This window comes from Cryphonectria parasitica (assembly GCF_011745365.1).
Source record: "Cryphonectria parasitica EP155 unplaced genomic scaffold M406scaffold_2, whole genome shotgun sequence".
In the NCBI taxonomy this organism is placed as follows: domain Eukaryota; kingdom Fungi; phylum Ascomycota; class Sordariomycetes; order Diaporthales; family Cryphonectriaceae; genus Cryphonectria; species Cryphonectria parasitica.
This window is the reverse complement of record NW_024468910.1, coordinates 3,895,571-3,914,570: the sequence shown is the minus strand read 5'-3', so window position 1 is coordinate 3,914,570 and position 19,000 is coordinate 3,895,571. Positions and strand designations below refer to the sequence as shown.

General features: G+C 53.5%; 5 protein-coding genes across 5 annotated transcripts; 1 reads left to right on the top strand and 4 right to left on the bottom strand.

Annotated features, from left to right (window-relative positions):
• Nucleotides 1-9,425: 9,425 nt before the first annotated feature.
• Nucleotides 9,426-10,256, bottom strand: M406DRAFT_287077 (uncharacterized protein; the record flags this gene model as incomplete). Its single annotated transcript, XM_040918710.1, has 2 exons — nucleotides 9,581-10,256; nucleotides 9,426-9,467 (listed from the first exon to the last, which is right to left on the bottom strand). Coding segments are annotated over exons 1-2 (543 nt in total), but the record flags the coding sequence as incomplete, so codon positions are not given.
• A 764-nt stretch (nucleotides 10,257-11,020) lies between these two features.
• Nucleotides 11,021-12,280, bottom strand: M406DRAFT_44515 (uncharacterized protein; the record flags this gene model as incomplete). The annotated part of the gene is made up of 1 exon (XM_040924253.1): nucleotides 11,021-12,280. One exon carries the CDS (start codon nucleotides 12,278-12,280, stop codon nucleotides 11,021-11,023), a length of 1,260 nt encoding a protein of 419 aa, XP_040779968.1.
• A 984-nt stretch (nucleotides 12,281-13,264) lies between these two features.
• Nucleotides 13,265-13,838, bottom strand: M406DRAFT_321111 (uncharacterized protein). Its single transcript, XM_040919474.1, has 2 exons — nucleotides 13,477-13,838; nucleotides 13,265-13,374 (listed from the first exon to the last, which is right to left on the bottom strand). The coding sequence occupies exon 1, from the start codon at nucleotides 13,770-13,772 to the stop codon at nucleotides 13,614-13,616; it is 159 nt and encodes a 52-aa protein (XP_040779967.1). The 5' UTR covers nucleotides 13,773-13,838; the 3' UTR covers nucleotides 13,265-13,374; nucleotides 13,477-13,613.
• Nucleotides 13,839-14,281: 443 nt separating this feature from the next.
• M406DRAFT_327414 (uncharacterized protein) lies at nucleotides 14,282-14,709 on the bottom strand (the record flags this gene model as incomplete). Its single annotated transcript, XM_040920204.1, has 2 exons — nucleotides 14,282-14,393; nucleotides 14,492-14,709. 2 exons carry the CDS (start codon nucleotides 14,707-14,709, stop codon nucleotides 14,282-14,284), a joined length of 330 nt encoding a protein of 109 aa, XP_040779966.1.
• A 3,116-nt stretch (nucleotides 14,710-17,825) lies between these two features.
• M406DRAFT_327413 (mitochondrial thiamine pyrophosphate carrier 1) lies at nucleotides 17,826-18,957 on the top strand (the record flags this gene model as incomplete). The annotated part of the gene is made up of 3 exons (XM_040920203.1): nucleotides 17,826-17,858; nucleotides 17,916-17,968; nucleotides 18,054-18,957. 3 exons carry the CDS (start codon nucleotides 17,826-17,828, stop codon nucleotides 18,955-18,957), a joined length of 990 nt encoding a protein of 329 aa, XP_040779965.1.
• Between the last annotated feature and the right edge of the window lie 43 nt (nucleotides 18,958-19,000).

Below are 19,000 nucleotides of genomic sequence, written 5' to 3'. Positions count from 1 at the left end.
CAAAGTTGAAGGGCTGTGGCGGCGTGTTGGGGATCCTCTCATTATGAGCATGAGCACCATGAGCAGTAGCAGCAGCAGCAGCAGCAGCAGCAGCAGATGCGTCCACAGCGGTGATAGATGGACGACCGGCTGTATCTGGGTTGTTCTCCAACATTCCATCATCATCCGGGCCAGAGGACAGCGGTGATGTCGGCCCCTGCGGGACATCATAACTCTGCCTCCAGTATCGGATCTCATCACTCCTTCTCCTCCCACCGCCCTGCTCGAGCGCCACCTCGTTCAGCTGCGACAGGGAACGCGATCTCCTCTTGTGCCCCATATCACCCCCATTACTGTCGCTGGTAATAGCCCTCCCGATCGCATCCGGGTTGTCATTCTCCTCCTCTTCCAGCCTGCTCGCAGCCCGTCCATGCGTGCTCGCAGGCCGAGGCGAGAGACCAGCCCACTCTTCTCCCCTACTGCGTGGTATCATGACCCCGGAGAATGATCTCCCGCCCCCCTGCTGCAGCAGGGCAGCCGCAGCCACCCTCTGCCTGCTGAAGAGCGGCGACGATGAGCCGAGCGCATCAACTGAGTTGCGCGCACTCTCGATGGCTGTAATGTCGTTGGGCCCAATGGAGTGGGATCGCAAGGCACGGTCGAACTCGCTGACGGGAAGCGAGGTGACGCGCTTTTGTTGTTGAATGTCTGAGCCTGGTAGGCCGGCGGTTCTTATGGCTGGTGGGACCTGTTGATTTTTGGGTTTCACCGAGGATACTTGTCAGCCACTGCACATGTCTCAGCCAGAAAGGAGAAGAAGAAAAAACGCCAGACTTACACTTCGATGTTGTGGCTGCTGCTGTCCCAACTGTTGTTGTTGGTATTGTCTTCCTCCTTGTTTTATCAAATCGTGCCCAGCAACAGCAACCTGTCTCTCCGACTCGCTCACAGAACTAAGGCTCCCACCCTCCTTCTTCCTGCGCCGCAGCAACTTCCCGATCGCGGAACGAAGCGTCGACTTCTTGCGCTGCGGAGGACTGTGGCGCCCAACACCACCAGCATCTCCGCCGCCTATCGACCCACCCGTCCTGGCCGACCCAGCGCTCAAGGTCGAGTACCGTGCCGCGGCGCTGCTGCTGCTGGCCGGAGGGCCAGCAGGCTTAGCTGAGCTGCGGGCGGCACCCGATGTGGTGGTAGTACTGCTGGAGACACCGCCGTCGGGGCTCGGACCAGATGGTGGCATTTGTGCGGCGCTAACGACACCAGTAGAGGAGGGGTGGATGGTGTTGTTCGTGGGTGTTGCGGGGTGTTCTGGTACGGTCTGTGGAACGTCGATGATGTCTGGTCGCACCATGCCCACTGTTGGGAATGTCTGTGCGACTGTCGGCTGGGGCGGTGCTTGTGATGGTTGTGGTAGTGGTAATGGTGGTTGTGGCGGCGGCGGCGGCGGCGGTTGTGGGGGGACGACATAGGAGGATGCCATCACGGGGCCAGCAGAGGACGGGTCGGATGGTGCCGTTGGAGGCATAACAGGTTCTGTAATGGGCGTCGAGCTCGCGATGCCAGTCCCTGGTCTCCTCATGGGGAACTCGTCGTCATCGACGGCAGGATTTGGTATGGGAATAGGGCCTGAGATGCGGCCTCTGACGGACTGGTAGCCGCTTTTGGGTCGAGGCAGCGCCGAAGTCGTCGTCGGTGAGGCTGGTGCGCTCCCACCAAAGATCTTGGCCTTCTTCATGGTGTTATTGCCGTTGGCGATAGTAGTAGTAGTAGTAGTAGTTGTTGTTGTTGTAGCTATAGGCGCAGGTTGCGCGGGTGGCTGGTTGTTGTTGTTCTTGTGGTTTGGTTTCCGGGCCAAGAGGGGGAAGCTGCGCGCTGGCACTGGTGGCGCTGGTGGTGATGGTGATGACGACGATGTTGGCCTGTCAGTGGCAGCGTGATGGAGGGGTTGGAGGAGGATTGTTGAGGTTGGCATTGGTGGCGTCGGTCTGGACAGTCCATCGGGCATTCCGGCTCATGATAGGGCGGCCAAGGAGGAGAACATAAAAAAAGAAGAAAGAAATATTAGGGCCTGGCTGGGAACTGGTCCTGGGTTATTCCTTTTTTTTTTTTTTTTTTTTTGTCTCCTGGATTCGAGGATAGATCCAGCTGATTGGTAACGATCGATAGATGCGGTGAGGAGGAGGAGGAGGAAGACTTGTGTCGTGCATGGATGAACTATTCCTCTTCAGCCTCGCCTCCCGCAGCTGGTCCACATGGCCGTCACACGCGTCTCAATATCCAGAGCAATGCGGCCTGGCACCTAGCACACAACTCCCACGCTCACTACTCGCACCCGTTCGGCTGACAGGTGGGCTGTGTGCGAGCCCAAGAGTGAGCGAGCGAGTGAGTGGATAACTGAAGGTTTGGTGGCGTCGGCCCCTCAGGCTGAAGACAGGATGGTGAGACCTCAAGTAAGAGGAAGAAAAAGCGCAGGAGAGACTAAGCACTGGCCGCAGCGAGGACGGACGACAAGAGCATGACCACAGATCCCGGACTGTGCATATTATTGTTCTTGTGCTGCTCGTACTGGAACCAACTCGGCGTGGGCGTGTAGGAGATTTCGGCCTGCGAAGAAGAAGAAGGGGGGCCCTGAAGGATGATAGTCTCGTCTCTCCCTTGGCGGCACAGCTGCACAACACAAGCAGGAGAAAATGTGTGCAAGTGTGTATAAGTGAAGGTACGTGACAAGATGGATGGGCGGAAAAGCTCACGAGGAGGCCCGCGCGCGCGAAAATAGGCTGCCGGATGCTGGTGGGCGTATCAAGATGATATGTACTATGTATGTACTATGTAATGAGGAGGAGCTCCAAAATGGACCGGCCCCCCCTTCCTTGGAAGGAATGCCATGCAGTCCAGTGAAACGAGGACAGCCGTCCTCGATTCATACTATGGTAGTTGTAAAAAAGAAGTGGAAACGCCACGCAGGCTGGGGGGCCCCTGGTAGCTTTTACTGCATGGGCTGCAGGGATTAAAAAAAGATGGGGGCTGCCCGGGTTCAAGCAAGGAGTACAGATTGCCAACAGGCTTCAAGCACTGGCTGTGGACCTGGAGAGGGTGGGCAGGTGTGTATATGTCTACTATATACAAAGTGTGAGAGGAGGGCAAATCGAGTACTATTATGATATAATCAAGAGTAGTAGTAGTAGTAGTAGTAGTAGTAGTAGTTGTTGTTGTTGTTGTATTATGCATTGTAATGCATAAAAGGAAAAAGTGAGATCTAATAAAGCCTTTCTCTGAGGGAAGGGGCTAGGCAGGATAGAAGCTCAGGGGCCCCTTCACCAACGCACTTTCCTCTTTCTCTCTTATCCACTCTCGCAGGTGAAAAAGAGTAGGAAGGACTGGGCAAACAAACACACAACAATGGACTGACTGACATAGTATGTAGCTTAGCACAATCTCTGGGGACGTACCCGAGTCCACGGGGTCAATAAATTACGCCGATCAGATACTGTGGTACCGCGGCGGAGATCAACACTTGTCTAAATTTCTTGCCGAGATGTTCATCGTTAGTAAGAGGAGATGACGGAGCTTTCCGGGTTCATCTGGGGTTTCCGTCAAACATATTATGGTATTACATTTTATGTACACTAGAGGAAATATTCTGTTCAACGATCATCGCAGGCCTCTGCCTCTCTCTCCCCCTCTCTGTCTCTCACACATACGCACACATTGGCCAGACATCGGCCTGCTGTTGAGCCGCAGACCAGCTGTCCGAGTGTCAAGACGACAGCCTGTTGGCTCCAGCTGGTCATGCATAATCCATACGCACACGCATCCTTCCCTCGCCCAACTCGCCCATTCTCGGTTGAGAAAAAAGAACCCTGAGAGACCAACCCTTGAGCACAGACGTCGATGAATCCGCTTAGCCACAGCATATGGCCCCACGGGGCGGAACCAGTGAGACAGCATTCTGGCCTAGCCACTCCAGAATAAGTGGCGTGGTGGGTGGGTGGGTATGGTGGGCGCCAGTGCCAGTTGTGTGCGCTCCCCTTCCAAACCCCCCCCCCCCTGGGCTATGCAGGAGTAGCGGCGAAGCAGCAAAAAAGCCAAGCTTCTCCTACCTCGTACGTGGCTTGCATAAGTCACAGTAGTAGCTGATATGAGACGAACCATTTCTGCATCAAGGAGTAAGTACTTTAAGCAAGTTAGTTTGTAAATACGGGGTCCAAGATTCATCCCGAAAAGGATAGTAATGGGACGGAGGACGGAGGAGGATGAAGAAGAAGGAGAAGAACGAAGGATAAGAGAAAAGACAACGGGAAGATGATGTTCCCCTCTTGCAGCAGTGAGGTCAATACTGCTTCATCTTCTGGTAGCGATATCCAACGTCAACCACCGCTGACCCCAAGACTCGCAACTACAACGTCGCCTCGATAGTCCTATATCGGGTGACTGTGGCCGTCATTGACTAGGCTGATTAGGTGCACACCACCCGCTTCGGAGGAATGACTGCCGCAGGTTTGCACCCTGGCCCGGATAACACCCTCTGGTGTGAAGGATGGGAAAAAGAGAAGTCGCGGCTCTTGTTCCCCTCGAGATCTGCAGGATGATCGCGGCCAAAACCGCGAATAGGGAGGCCCGATGTGGTGACCTCCCCTCTCCCCCCTCGATGACAAAAATTGTAGTACGCTTGCAACACAAGGTCACATCCGCCGGCGCCATCGTCGTCAGAATAACCCGCATTGATAGGTGCGCAGATTGCGCAGTCGCGGATATGGCGGTAATTTGTCAAGGGAGAGAGAGGGAGAAGCGAGGAGGAAGAGGACGACGATGAGGAAGGGGTATGGCCACAATGCAATGCACACGCATAGTGATGCTCGCTTCCATGCAGCATGCATCTTTTTGCATGTTGACTGGCTGGCTGGCTGGAACACCGGCAAGCATTATACTGTTTAGCCGAACTACAATGTTGATTTGATTCTGATTGACCACCGAGCTCGTCTATAAGCAACACGAGACTTGCAAAGAGTTTCGCTTATAAGTACGAGTATTACTAGCGAGAGCCGGAGTTGGAAGAGTCCAAACATGGCTCGTTTCCCTGTCCAACCTCTTTTGTCTTCTTCGAAGAAGACGACAGCCTAGATTAAGTTGAGCTTTGCCAGAGATCAAGGGAGTCCCCATCTCGCTAAGCCTAGGCGAGGACTGAGCCGGTAAATCAACAAATCATGGTACTTTACATTATTGTTTACAGTTCCTCAGGCTCTCGTAGGCTTCCCCAAGCGATGACCTTTTTGAAGATCCTCTTTTTGTTTTTGGCGCGGCAAGGGAGGCGGGGGGACAGAAAGCGGGTGTCCACACACATTTACACCACATGACACCTGCTGACGCAGTATGGCGCGAAGAGGGTGCCAATGCACAATGCAGGTGCGACAGGGACGCGCCGTGCAGAGATAAATGAACTGCAGCAGTGTGATCCGTGGATCGCGACTTCCCAATTGATTGAATGTGAAGAAGAGGGAGGGAAGGCCCTTGCTCCTGTGTGAGCCGGCATGGTGCAGTGTCAGTGTCGATCAGTGGAAATAGAGGAGGACAACTCGCTGTCCTTTCTCTCCATTCTTCCCTTCCCGCCACACTTCAACCCCCAGTCGAGAACCGATTTTCGCCAACACTTACTCTTTCCGTTTCATTTATTTATTGCAGCATTGTTCCCGTCAAAGGCCCAAGCAAAAACAAAACCTTAATCGCCTCTTCCTCCCCCCCCCCCCTTCTCTTCCCCAGATCTATAACACGGTCAAGTAAGGGCCTGGGGGTTTTGACCATGTATTGGTTGCCTCGTGGTGAGCTTCGGCGGCGGCAAGGCTATCTGGACGACCAACAGATATCTCCTTCCCTAAATGTGGTGATCCATACCCCATCGTGCCGTAGTATGTGTGCAAGCAACATACGTCCCGCGCTAAAGCCAAGCCATACAAAGTACGACTGTTCGATGAAACCGTCTCCTGCAGGTGGGCAGGCAGGACCAAAAACGAGCCCTCGACCGAAGGAACACTTTGAATACGAACTTTTATTTTGGCTGTCCAAGGTTCGCATTCGGCAACTGTGACCGACGGGATGGAACACAGCACAAAACACAGAACAGACTGACTGCACTGCAAATCAGCGCAACCTGCATCCCCTACTCGTGCTTCTTTTCTTGGCCCCAGGGGGATGGAGAGCCCCGTCTAGCCAGCCACAGCTCGTTTGTCGCCAAGATGGGGGTTACTAGGTGGGTAATTGTGCTTAGACCTGCCCTAGACGAGACTGATCCTGTCTCTACGCGAGTCACCGGATGAAAAAAAAAAAAACCACAATGGGTAATTCGCGCCAGAGTGCTTAGGGTGGCTTGCAGTAGCCGATGGAGCCGCAAGGACCTCTTGCTGTCACAATACTCGTTTAGGCAGGGTCTCTTCAACTTATTTCTTTTTGTGCCTAAAAAGCTGCAGTTGATGACTTGCTGCAGGGTGTACCATAATACACACCACGGCACAGCGGATCTATGGTTTTGAGGAGGGGTCTTGGTCTTGTCGCAATCTGCATGGTTGGGGCCACAACTTTCTAGATTTAGAACAACATCATTCACTTCTTCTTTTTCCTCCTCCTCCTCCTCTATAGAAACTTACGACGCGCATCCATCGTCATCACGACGAGTTTGCGTCGCAATGGTTTCTTAATATGCCTCGAGAAAATACAACTTGAAGCCCTCGCTTGCGACGGTGAACCACCCCGCCCGGCCCCCCGTCCCCCTATGGAGTCCTCAGACTCGGGTTCATTGTCGTCACAGGGGTTTCTGAAACCGCTCATAAGACTAGGAGGCCAGGGAGGGGGCTTGTTGTCCTCGAAAATATTCCGAGAGGAATAAGATGCACGTGGCATGTCCCGAGATTTTATTTTATTTCCCTCTTTTCCAAAAGCTACCTGGGCCTGGTTCTGGTCACATCGTTCAAAAGGTTCAAAGGGCCGGCTGGGGAGGGGAGGTCCCACTTCCTTTGATTTCAACACAACCAGATTCGACTTTGCAGCAAGCCTCCGTTGATAAGTAAGATTTGGCCGTTCCGAGTACTTCCTGTCTGTTCCCCACCGTGCACCTCGGCGTCCCAGCTCTCTGGACAATGTTGTTTAGCCTGATCCAGGGCCGCTCAGGACGTGCGCTCGCTCTCTTATCTTGTTCCGAGACCCCGAAATGGATGTCGTCGTCCCCTCAAACGGTCTCTATAACCAAGGGGTCCAACACCTCAAACGTCTTGTCCCCGGGAGGTTGGGGGGAGGGGGTCCCAAAAGGATTGCATCATCTTGGGTGACACGCAATCTGGGGTGTAGTGTGAGCACGTCTACAACGGGTCTACTATGACGCGGAAATAGAATGGAAGACATGCAACAAAACCTTGCCTTGTTCCTCGGTAGCCGGAAGTTTTACCGTCCGATCAATTGTTGACCCCCTCGTTGCTTCCTCAACGAGATGCCATCACTTCGGCAAGGTCTGGGTATCGCAGGTCGGCATGTTCCTCGAGAAAGTCCATCCATCGCTTCAGAAACTTGCTGCCTCTGTAATGAATCACGACAAAAAGAAGATTGATCAGCCGGTGTCTTGTCCCGAAGAGTTTGTGGGACCGTCGCAAGAGGTGGCTGGATCCGTGCGTCATCTCCGATGCGCCCATTTCCCAGGTGGGGGAGGAGATATGGGATATCTTCACTGAAACGGCGCAAAAAGTCACTCACCTCTTGACCGTCTCCGAGTCGCCGATGACGGTTAGAGATCGTTTGGGCCGTGTCATGGCAACTTGGAAGGGAGGAAAAGGGTGTCAGCATCACGATGTCGGCACTGGAAGAGCAAATCTCCTCTGGTTTTGTCTGGACGGACCGTTTAGTCGTCTCTTCTCCCCAAGGAAGCCAACCTCGCCCTCGGGATTGCTCCTGACGAGGCTCACCACCACAGCTTCCTTCTCGCGGCCTTGGAACCCGTCGACGCTGCCTAGCTCGATACCTGGAAAAGCTTCCTTTAGGGGCGCAAGTAGGGCGAGCTGAATTACAGTTCATGGGCAGTTCCCCATTCCATGTTAGTGATCTACATGTGCGTGAGTTATAGCAACCGCGACTTAATGCCGTAGAGAACAGCCGCAAAATTTATATAAAAGAGCAAGGCTTTGCATTGCAAAGAAGGGTGCCGGGGTAAGGGAGGGTACGGTACCTGTGCATTGTAAGGAGTTACGACAGCAATATCTTGGGCCATGACACCGGCATCGACGAGGCTGCGGACATGCTGTCTAACCAGTGCGGCTTCCATCTCGTTACTCTTGCTCTCGCCGTGCAAAGAGGCCTTGACATTCTTGGACGTATCCTCCTCTTCCGCCTTCTCAGGAAAATCCCCGCCCTGCGTGTCAATGAAGATTAGTGGCTCGGACGTCTCATCGTTGGCCTCTACCTCGTAGGGTAGATCCTTAAGCAGTCGGTCCCTGACCGCATCCGCTGCGAGCAGTTTCGATTCGTAGAGCTCGTCTGAGGGGAAGCGCATGATCTTCTCGTGCATGCGGTACTGAGTCGTCAGCATTCTCTTGATCGAGGGTCCATGGAGAGACAAGAGCCTGTCGAACAAGGTCGTCTCTAGGGTGGCTCCCTTGCGCAGCTTCTCGGCGCCGTCCTCCGCCTTTATCGGCTTCGTCTTGGAGTTAAGCGACTTGATGGTGGGCGGCAGCTGGAGGTGATCGCCCGCGCAGACGGCCTTCTTGGCCGACAGCAGCGGGACCCAGCACTGCGCCTCGAGGGCCTGGCTCGCCTCATCAATGATTACCACATCAAAGTCCTCGTTCCGAAGCTGATACCCGCCGGCGCCGTGCAGCGTGGCAAGAACCACCTTGCTTCCCCTGACCAGGCTGGTGATGCAGCCTCTCTCCCGCTCACGGTACTCCTTGCGCAGCTCCTTGAGGTCGGCGTAGATAGCCTTGCGCTCCCTGCCGCTCTTTGTCTTTTTGATTGACGCTTGCTTTGCGTCCATCTCGCTGCGAACATCCCTGACGATCTGGCCAGCCTCGGAGGTCCGCGTCAGGACGTCTAGGGAGAGGTTCAGGACGGACGGGAGGAGGCGTGCCGGGTGGCCGAGGCGGACGATGGGCACCTTGTGCGGCGCCAAGCGCTCGACGATGTTATCCACGGATATGTTAGAGGGGCCGCAGACCAGAACGCGTAGGCCTCGCCTGGTCATCTGGAGGATCAGTTCGATGAGCGTGTGCGTCTTGCCGGTGCCGGGCGGCCCATGGATCAGCGCAATCTCTCTGGAGGCGAGGGCGAACCTAATGGCGTCCTTTTGCGAGTCGTTCAGCGTAGGGTCGATCCAGTCCAGCTGGCCGACATCAGGATCGGAAGAGAGGTCCTCTGGGACGGGTGATGGACTTGACAGGCCAAATAGTGTCCTCATGAACAGTGAGTGCTCCGACTCGCCCATGGCCTGCAGTTTCTCCATCGTCTGGTTCATCCTGTCACCAACTCCTGATTAGTGGAGAGCCTTCCTCGTCCTCCTCCTCGCATCTTCATAATGGCCCATGCTCTGGTTTTCTTCTTCTCTCCTCTTCCTGTCTCTCCCACTCACCTCTTAAAGGTAACATCATCAGCCACCTTGACACACCAGACCCTCCCCCCCAGTCCACCACCCTCGTCTCCTTCCCCATCCAGCGCGACCCCAATATCCTCCCTCCTCACCCTAGTGACAACCCCCTTGGCCCCTTTCCTCTCCAGCTCCTTCACCTCACGCTTCTTGGCGCTGCCCGCCGGCTGCTCGCTGACCAGAACAATGTCACCCGTCCTGATCCCGTGCTCAGGCAGCTCGAAGCCTCCGCCACCACCTGAGGAGGGGGACGAAGACACAGCTGGGTCCGGTGCGAGCTCGATGACAGTCTTACCACCGAGGCCGGTGCGGCGCGAGGACACGACTAGGTTGGTGAGGGCGACGCCGGCACGCTGGAGCGAGGACGGGGCGTGGGCTGAGATGAGGGTCGACGTCTCCGCGATCTCGGAGGCCTGCTCGGCAGCAAGGAGGGCGAGCTGCGTGGCGGCGAAGGAGGGGATGTCGACGGCATCGAGCTTGTGTGCCATCGTTTCTTTGATGAGGAAGTAGCCGGGGTGTTTGCGTCTGAAGTCGGCTGGAGAAAAAAAAGAACTTGTGAAAGTGTCGCCGAATGAACCAGTCTAGAAAGGTTAATTCAGTGCCATGAAGGAGGTATGTTAGTCCTCAGTGGTTGTTGTCATGAATTGTGTAAGTGAGTGAGTCAAGTTCACAATCTTGATGTGTGCAATGCGTGTGTGCGTAGCGAGGATACTGAAGCAAGCCTGGGCAAAAAAAAAAAAGAAGAAAAATAGAGGGGTAGTTTGGTTCATGACAAGCTTGACAAGAAGTACAATCTACCAAGGGTGCACCACATGTACACAATTACAGTCACACAAATTTTGCGTAGAATTATAGTTGGCGAATCTGAGATATGAGAAGCCTCCCTTGACCAAATTCCAACATAGTTTCCTGTATAAGATGAAAGGCAAACAAACATAAGGTTAAAGTGGCATCGCCAGGCTTGTAAGATGACGCAACTCGGCGCCTCTTTTCTAGTCCAAATACGCTGGCCCCTCCACGGTATTGCCTCTTCGGAGAATTGATCAAGCTGCTATACAATGTAAATCACTGCAGCTTGCTCGACTCGCTAATATTTTAAAAGATTTTCTTTTTTTTTCTTTTCTTTTCACATACGTAATTTGACTGAACTGCGCAACTGCAAAACTATGAACGATGTAGTCATCCAATGTCCGTCCATGATATCTCCAAGGGAAAGACAAAACAAGATACAAAAGAAATAAAAACATATACCGCGTCATGAACCCAGCAATGCTCCGACCAGGCGCCATGATAGCCAATGTCCGCTACACCGAAACAGACTGATGAATCGCTAAAGCCTCTTGACAATGCAGAGATGAGGGAACCAAGAAACATCTACACAACTTATGCTCAATCAAACAACCACAATCCGGTCGAGTGACCGAGCTACATATCATTCTCGACCATACCCAATACATCCAGCTCCGTCTTCACCATCCGCTCAAACTCGTCACGGTCGATGCCCGCCGTCCGTGACAGTAGGAACAGGCTTCGGATGCTCCTCGACACGTGCTGCTTGACGCCAAACTCGTTCTGCTCCTGCCGCCCGGCTTCCTGCTCCAGCTTGAGCACAGTATCGCTCCCCTTGGAGCTAGCACTGGATGCGGGACGCGGGTGTGCGAGTGCCGCCGTGCGCTCCTCATCCTCCTGCGAACGGGCGCTGGGCGTGGGGGCGAGCGTCCATCCGCCATTGGACCCGTCTGTCTCCTCGCCGCCTGCGGCCGAACCTGAGGAGTGGTCGGCGGGGTGCTGGAGGCCAAGCGGCGGTGCGGGGGCGGCGGTCGAGACCCTGTGCTGTTCTGCCATGTGGGCCTCGTCTGGATCGTGGCTGTCCATTGCAGGCTGCACGCTGTCGTACTGAGAGTAATATGCGTCGTCCTCCTCATCGTCTGGGACACTCTTGCGGGTCGCTTCCGGCTGATACTGCTGACCTGATGAGACAGGCGCAGGAGACCGCCCGACCTGTGGTGTTCGTGCCGGTGTGGCGTCGTATCGAGCCCAGTAGTCATCGTCATCATCATCGTCGTCGTCGTAGCTGTTATTCTTGTTGCTGCTGCCTTCTGCGATTTGCGGTGCAGGGTGGGCATCCGTGTTGGGCGCCTGCAGTGTAGATATCTTGTCTGTATTGGATCCTCTCTCCTGAAACGCCCTCTCCGCCTCGGGGATGCTCGGCTGCCCCTGGAAAGAGGCAAACGGGCTCGACTTCTCCGGCACGCTGACCTCACCAACCCTCCAGCCGTCACCGCCGCCAGCCTCGTCGTTGACGCACCAGACAAGCCTGAACAGCAGGTCAAATTCCTCCATCACGACCAGGGCCTGCAGCGTCTCCTCGTCTAGCCGCCTGTACTGCGTCCGCGCGTCGTATTCCCAGTCGACCTCGACCTCGCCCGAAACGGGGTGCGGCTCGAGGCGGTCGCTCCGAGCTACCTCGGCCAGGCGCGACTCGGCGCCCTTGTCGTAGGTCAGGAGCCGCAGCCATGGCTCGTTGCTTGTCGAGGAGAGGAGCTGCACGCGCTGGCGCAGGATGGGCGATAGGAGGCGGAGGATGGCGGGTGCGGGCTGCGAGGAAAGGGAAGCTGTAGGTAGGGAGGGGAGGAGGGGCGTGAGGATGTCCCTTAAGTTGGGCGGCCAGATAGTAGAGGACATTTTGTCGCTGTTGTTATGGGGTTGTTGTCGTCTCAGGGCTTTTGGTAGCCTTCGTACTTGAGGTAGGAAGAAGGAAGGAAAGCAGGCTTGCTTGGGGTTTGGCTGCTCGAGTGTTATGTGCCAGTGCAAGTTGTCACATGCCAGTGATGACAAGACAGAATGAAATACCAGAAAATTCCTCGTCTCGACTCAGGTCAAGAACAAGAGAACGACTTGTATAGTTCGACTGAGAAGGATGAAGGCAGCAAGAAGAAAAGAGAGGGAGAAGAGAGAGAAAAAGAAGGTAAGGTAAGGGCGAGTATCACGAGCTCATGAAGTGTGTCAAGCGATACGGTTAAGTCAACCACTGGGTAGCCTCAAACTCGCAGCCTGGGCTGCGACGGAGAAATGGAAGAAGGCACTGCATCAGATGCGCTTGTAACCCTAGGACAACATGCTATGGGAGTTCTCGCCCTGGCCCCCAGGCCCTGACCTCATCTATCCATGCTGTAAATGTTCCACATTGGATACTTCTATCGTTCAATTGGCTCGGACAGATGGAACTAGCGGGTAGCAGGGGGGCTATCCCTGTAGGATACCCCCCGCTACGCTAGTACCGTAGCACCTGCCACCGCACTATGGTACCTCTGCTTTGTCAACTCCTTGATGAACGTCGAAGGAGGAGGCTGATGGATTATCCCCCGAGATTTTGTCCACTTTTCCTCAACCTCACGAAACCCGAATTCCCACTTGTGCGGCACCGAAGACATACTATGTATGCTTAGATGGTGAGGGATATCAAGACGGCCCTCCTGTGCCCCACGGCCAGCACGGACGTTCCTCTCGCTATCATTTGGAGGCTGTGGCCGGAGGACAGGTCTACTCGGTGACTTTCCTGGGCCCCCTTTTCAAGCCCGGGAATCCGTCGACCAGGCTGCCTCTCGAGACATCTATCTATCCGACTGGATTGTTGAAACTTAAACGATGCGTTACGATCCGAACACACCGCGCGCGCACATATCCTGGGTTTTAAAAATGAAAGGATCCCTAAGATGGGATCTCCAGGACACAGCGCCCTCGTTGTTTTGCATCAGTCAGCCACTGAAGAAATCCTTGTCCGTATCCCAAAGCAGTAATAATGCGATGGTGACCTGCGATGCAACCAGAACCAGTCGAGCTTGGCTGATCCGCCCCTTGGGTCTTCCTCCAAAAGGCAGGTGGCCTTGGGACCCAGATCGTTCGAGAAGATGACCCGGCGGCTTTGCGAAGAAAGAAAAGCAAGAGTCGTGTGTTCCTGCGGGGTCCGCGAGCTCATGATGGTCACTCTGCTCGGCGCACTGCCGAATAACCTGTGTTACTGACCCTCCTTCTGGGAGGGCGAGGTAGGGTGACACTGCAGCCGGCTCCCGGCGGTTCGAGAGGCTCTCGAAAAAATCTTCGGAAATGCGATGACCACGAATTGGGCAACTGCGTACCCGATAATGTGGCTCAGCGGGAGATGTTCGTCGTGCATATCTCACCGAAGCTTATCTAATAGATGATATTCAGCGTTCATTCCTAACAGAGATCCTCGGGCTTTATTTTGATGTCCCCATTATTGCAATGCCTTTGAATAATATTCCTGCATGACACGGTGCTGAAATCAACAAATCATAGCAGGTGTACCTATCATGACCGGCAAATTGCAGAATGCCCATCCGGAAGCTTAGGTATGTTTGAAAGTGTCAGGCCCAACGGCTCCTGGAACTCGGCAACGACCCTTGAGAGCAGAAGAGGGCGCAGTAGAGGAGATGCCCATGTCATAGCCAAAACCAATGTAGTAGTATTGATGTGAACGGACCATAGCCGGTACCAAAAGTACCTCCGGAGCGGCATCCAGGCTGCTCACTCGTATCCCGAACGCCTCCCTATTGGGAAAAAACCAAACACCACACATTTCCATTCCCTTCACCGCAGAACTCCTTTACCCGATTTCCCATATTCCCAGTGCTGACCAATCGTGTACTTTCATGTGCTCTTGACCTAGCACTTGATCGAGACGGCAGAGAACTCCAGACTATTGCAGTCGTTGTTGCTGACCTTGTACGACTTGCCAGTGCAGTCGCTGTTGGCCCACAGCTTGGCGGTACAGCCGCTATCAAGAGGTCTTAGCATATGCGCCAGAGAAACGTTGAAGTCTGGATGGTGGGGGGGGGGGGGGGACGGGGGGAGAAGGCAGAGGAAAAGGCATACTTGTTGATGGAGATGTAAGAGCCAATGTCGGTGACAGGCCAGCACTGAGATGTGGTGCCGCTACCCTGCCAGTTGAAGGTCTGTACCACTCCGCCCTGGCAGGTCGTGCCGGTGTAAACCTCGACCTGGCCCTCATTCTCGCCGCGAGTGTCGACGGCAGCGGGAGAAGCAGCGGCGAGGGCGCCGAGGGCAAGGACGACGAGAGTCTTGCCAAACATTTTGAATATGATTTTGTGTTACGGCGGTGTAAAGAGACGATGATGCGAGGAACTGATGCTGACGTTGGTGGGTAAAAGTATTTGTTTATGTGCGGTCTGATACTGATTGCGGATTGTAAATTAGTTGGTTGTTGTTGAGAATGTTGACGATGATGCAGACGAGAAAGACTTGGACAAGAAGCTCAGAGGACGCTTTATATACATGTCTTTAATTTTGCCCATGCAGAATGTTAACTTGGTTGCTTGACTTCCTACCATACTTGCTCAGCCTCGTTACTTTACCTCTAATAATAAGGATAGGAATCATGTTTTCGACCTCATATGCAACCTCATGCCGTTCCCGACCTGGGTAAGCCGTTGTTGGTATGAAGAAGCGACCTACTGGCCATCCTCCAATCACGCAAAGAACGAAGGGAAACACTCAACAACACCCTGCTTTCATAGCCTTTCGACCGACTTTCACGGCCATGGCTCCACCAAACTCTGGCGGCGCGGCCGGCCCTTGTCAACTCTTCATGGAAAGAAGGGCAAGGGTGCCGACACGCGTCTGCATCGAATCAATGTTTGCACAGACATTTCCAGTTGTATTCCCTTTGTATGTTCCGAAATAGCTGCCTTTGGGGGTGATGGTGATGACGATGATGACGATGATACGGGCCGTTCCAGAGCCGAACAGTTGGTCGTAATTATATGCTATGTTAATAGGTGAATGTCATGATTCGGCCCAGCTTCCCGTGGCATAGGATTTAGGCTTGCATGCTGTAATTTATTTGGTCGGGCTGCCACAATCCAAGACGCTGTGCTAATTCTCGATTGGTGACCCTCTCCTTCCTACTGCTGCTTCTCGATAACTGACGTGGAGTGGACTGACATACGTCCCAAGTTGAGCCTTTCTCACCAACCCAACATCGCCAGTATCGACTTGAATCACTTGCGCAGGCACACAAAAGCTGGTCGATGCTTGAGCTGTTGGAAAACGAAAGAAATTTCCTTAACGACATTGTTCATCCTAGATTGACGCGGCCCACCGGCCAGTTCCGAGATCACTATTATTATGTAGTCCGTTGGTGGATGAATGGATCATAACCCATGCACCAACGTGCAGTTATGAAGTTAGACATGCGTAACATCGTGATTCGGCCGCGATCTCATTGCGGGCCTAAAGGACCCATTATTCGGACTTGAAACAATCCCGCTTATTGATAAGCGAACCTAAAAGAAAATATTACATGGACAATAGGTTGTCGAGGGGACATGCTGATAGTGAAGGTTGACGCAGACCCCAAATTGTTGATGATATGTGACTCAATATTAGCCTTACTCAGGAGATGAAACTGAGTGTTCGTATTTAGACACCTATGATAGATCCCTTCTGTTCTCTTTACTTGCAAGCGAAAAAGTATCACAGGAAGTCTGCCATGTAGAATGATAGGAATGAATAATTACGACAGGAACTCAGTGCTGATTATGAAAGGGCTATTACTCGCATAAGCTTCATCTTTCTGACATGAAGCAGCACAGTAACGAGACTCTTTCCAAAATACCTGAGAGATGACAAGCCAAAGACTGCGTACGGCCTTGAAGATGCCCATCTTATCAGATAGATCATGAATGCACTAATTTATAGTCTTGGGGCCGGCCACCCTCGGATATTGAAACCACAAGACAAGCATTTCACAACGCTGATGTCTATAATAGCTTTGAAATTAAGTAAAGCATCAGGACTGCTGTGGTGTTCACCATGTTCCTGCTCCGTCTCTTGGATAAGCTCTTAAAAAGCCTATTCATTTTCTATGATCTATACTGGACAGCCCTTGCCATTCCTTTTGCAGACCCCAGGGATCATCAAAGGAGTATTCAAAGATTGTAAACGAGTTGGGAGCACGGGCGGCCCCGAATCTAAACGTCGCCAGCCTTATATTCTGGATTTGTCACCAGGACAGACGACCTGAGAGTTACACGAACTGCTGAGAGCTGTCTTCAAGGGCGAATCAATACAATATGAGGATGGTCGAGAGACAAGTGCTTTCATTTTAAAATTCCTGGTGCTGACAGACTGGAAAAGGGCATGGCTCTATCAAACTCAGCTACGACAAAGGCGTCTTCGAAGTGGTCATGGAGACCTGATGTTGGTGGTGCTTTTGAGTGGCGATGGATATGGCCGCCAAGGTGTTCAGGCTTGATCCTCAGCAGAAGTCAGGCTTTTGGTGAACCCTCAGACTTGCCAGGGAAATCGAAAGACGCAAGTCGTCGGCTTTGTATAGTTCGACACAGCAGACAATGCACGAGACACCCTGCCTAAAAGGGTTTGACGAAAAACGTCGCCTCAGAGAACTCGATGGAGAGTGGCTTCGGAAGGGTAGAGCCATCCAGCCACAATAGTTCCATGTCAGGGCTTCTCTTTGGGCATCTTGGGAATATGTGTCCTTGAGGCTATCAATAGAATATTCTTGCAGAAGGATGTTTCTTTTCACAGAATGGCTTACGTTTTGCAGAGTCGTGCGTGTTATAAGAAAGTTCCGACCGCCTCTCACCAACGTGTCTACATCGTAGGTCAGGCAGGGAGAATGACAATGGTGCGCTGGAGGGCCCGGGACTTGGAAAGCAGAACTACTCATAGTCAGAAGTAGCCATGATTTCAATTTCATATTTAGTACCCAAGAACTTTGTTTCGACTAGATAATACAGAACCGAGTATTATATTTCAGCTGCTCTATGACATGTGGTCTTGTTTTTGTCCCCAATGAGCATCGGTACATTGCACAGTAGTATTCGGATTGCGTTGATCAGGTGCAGGGGTGAGGCATTCTACTGATGTCACTCGCGATAAGCCGCGATAAGATTTTCGGTCAACGACTTCCTCCTGAAGGGACTAAAGCAATCGATGTTCCCAACCACTTCTTTCGAGAATTGCTACGCATGTCACTACTGTCTTTGATAAAACAGCATGGCATGAATAATTGCTTCAAAAGACTGTCTGCCGTCTCTACTCTGCGCCTCTCTTTATCCACAGCCTGATCTGCTTTCGTGACCAAAGGACGTCGAGAACATCGCTCCCTTGGCCTTTGCGCCGGAATTTGCCAAGGTCTCAAAACACATTGTGTTGACTTAGGTGCATGTCTCCCAAAGGAGAGCAGCTCAAAGATGAGGTATACTACGTGGAACAACTTTCGCGACGATGAAATTGTGCTAAAATTTGGCGGCAGGGTTCTCGGCTTCAGGTTGTCGTGGCTGGAGCAACGGCCGGCATGATCTCGCGGTGAGCCATCCCCTTCTGATGCACATATTCTGCCACCTTCTGATATCAAGACCAAGCTATTCTGACAAGGCGTATTTTGATCCAGTTTCATCATTGCCCCCCTCGATGTCGTCAAGATTCGCCTCCAACTGCAATCCCACTCCCTCTCGGACCCGCTCTCCCACCCCTACGCTCGCGGCGGGCCCATCTACAAAGGCACCATCCCAACCATAAAGACCATCCTCGCGACAGAGGGCCTCACTGGCCTGTGGAAGGGCAATGTCCCCGCCGAGCTGATGTACATCTCCTACTCGGCGATCCAGTTCACCACCTACCGCTCGACGACCCAGCTCCTTCAGCACCTCCAGGAGCAGCACGGCGTCAAGATTCCCGGCGCCGCAGAGACGTTCATCGCCGGTGCGTCGGCTGGCGCGGTCGGCACTGCCGCCACGTACCCGCTCGACCTCCTCCGGACGCGCTTCGCGGCGCAGGGCAATGATGACAGGGTCTACACCTCGCTGCGGCGCGCCATCGCGACGATACGGCGCGACGAGGGCGCGAGGGGCTTCTTTCGGGGTCTCAGCCCTGCGCTGAGCCAAATAGTGCCCTTCATGGGGGCCTTCTTCTCCGTGTACGAGGCATTGCGCACCCCTCTGTCACAGCTCAGCCTGCCTTTTGCCGGCGGCGAGGCGGTGGCGGGGACCCTGGCCAGCATCATTGCAAAAACAGGCGTGTTCCCGCTGGATACGGTGCGCAAGAGAATCCAAGTGCAAGGACCGACGAGGAGCAGATACGTGCACAAAAACATACCCGACTATAGCCGATTAGGGACTGTCGGGACCATACGAACGATACTGAGGACAGAGGGCATGAGAGGTCTGTACAGAGGCCTGACGGTCAGTCTCTTCAAGGCGGCGCCGGCGAGTGCCATCACCGTCTGGACTTATGAGCGGGTGCTCAAGGCGCTGATTAGCCTGGAGGGGACAAACAACGACAAAAAGGTCTTGTGAGTTATGCATACATGGCGTTGTTAAAAAGCGCACGGGCATTGCG

Coding starts and splice junctions, on each gene's coding strand:
- M406DRAFT_321111 (XM_040919474.1), bottom strand. CDS start 13,772: ATGCACGACGAACATCTCCCGCTGAGCCACATTATCGGGTACGCAGTT.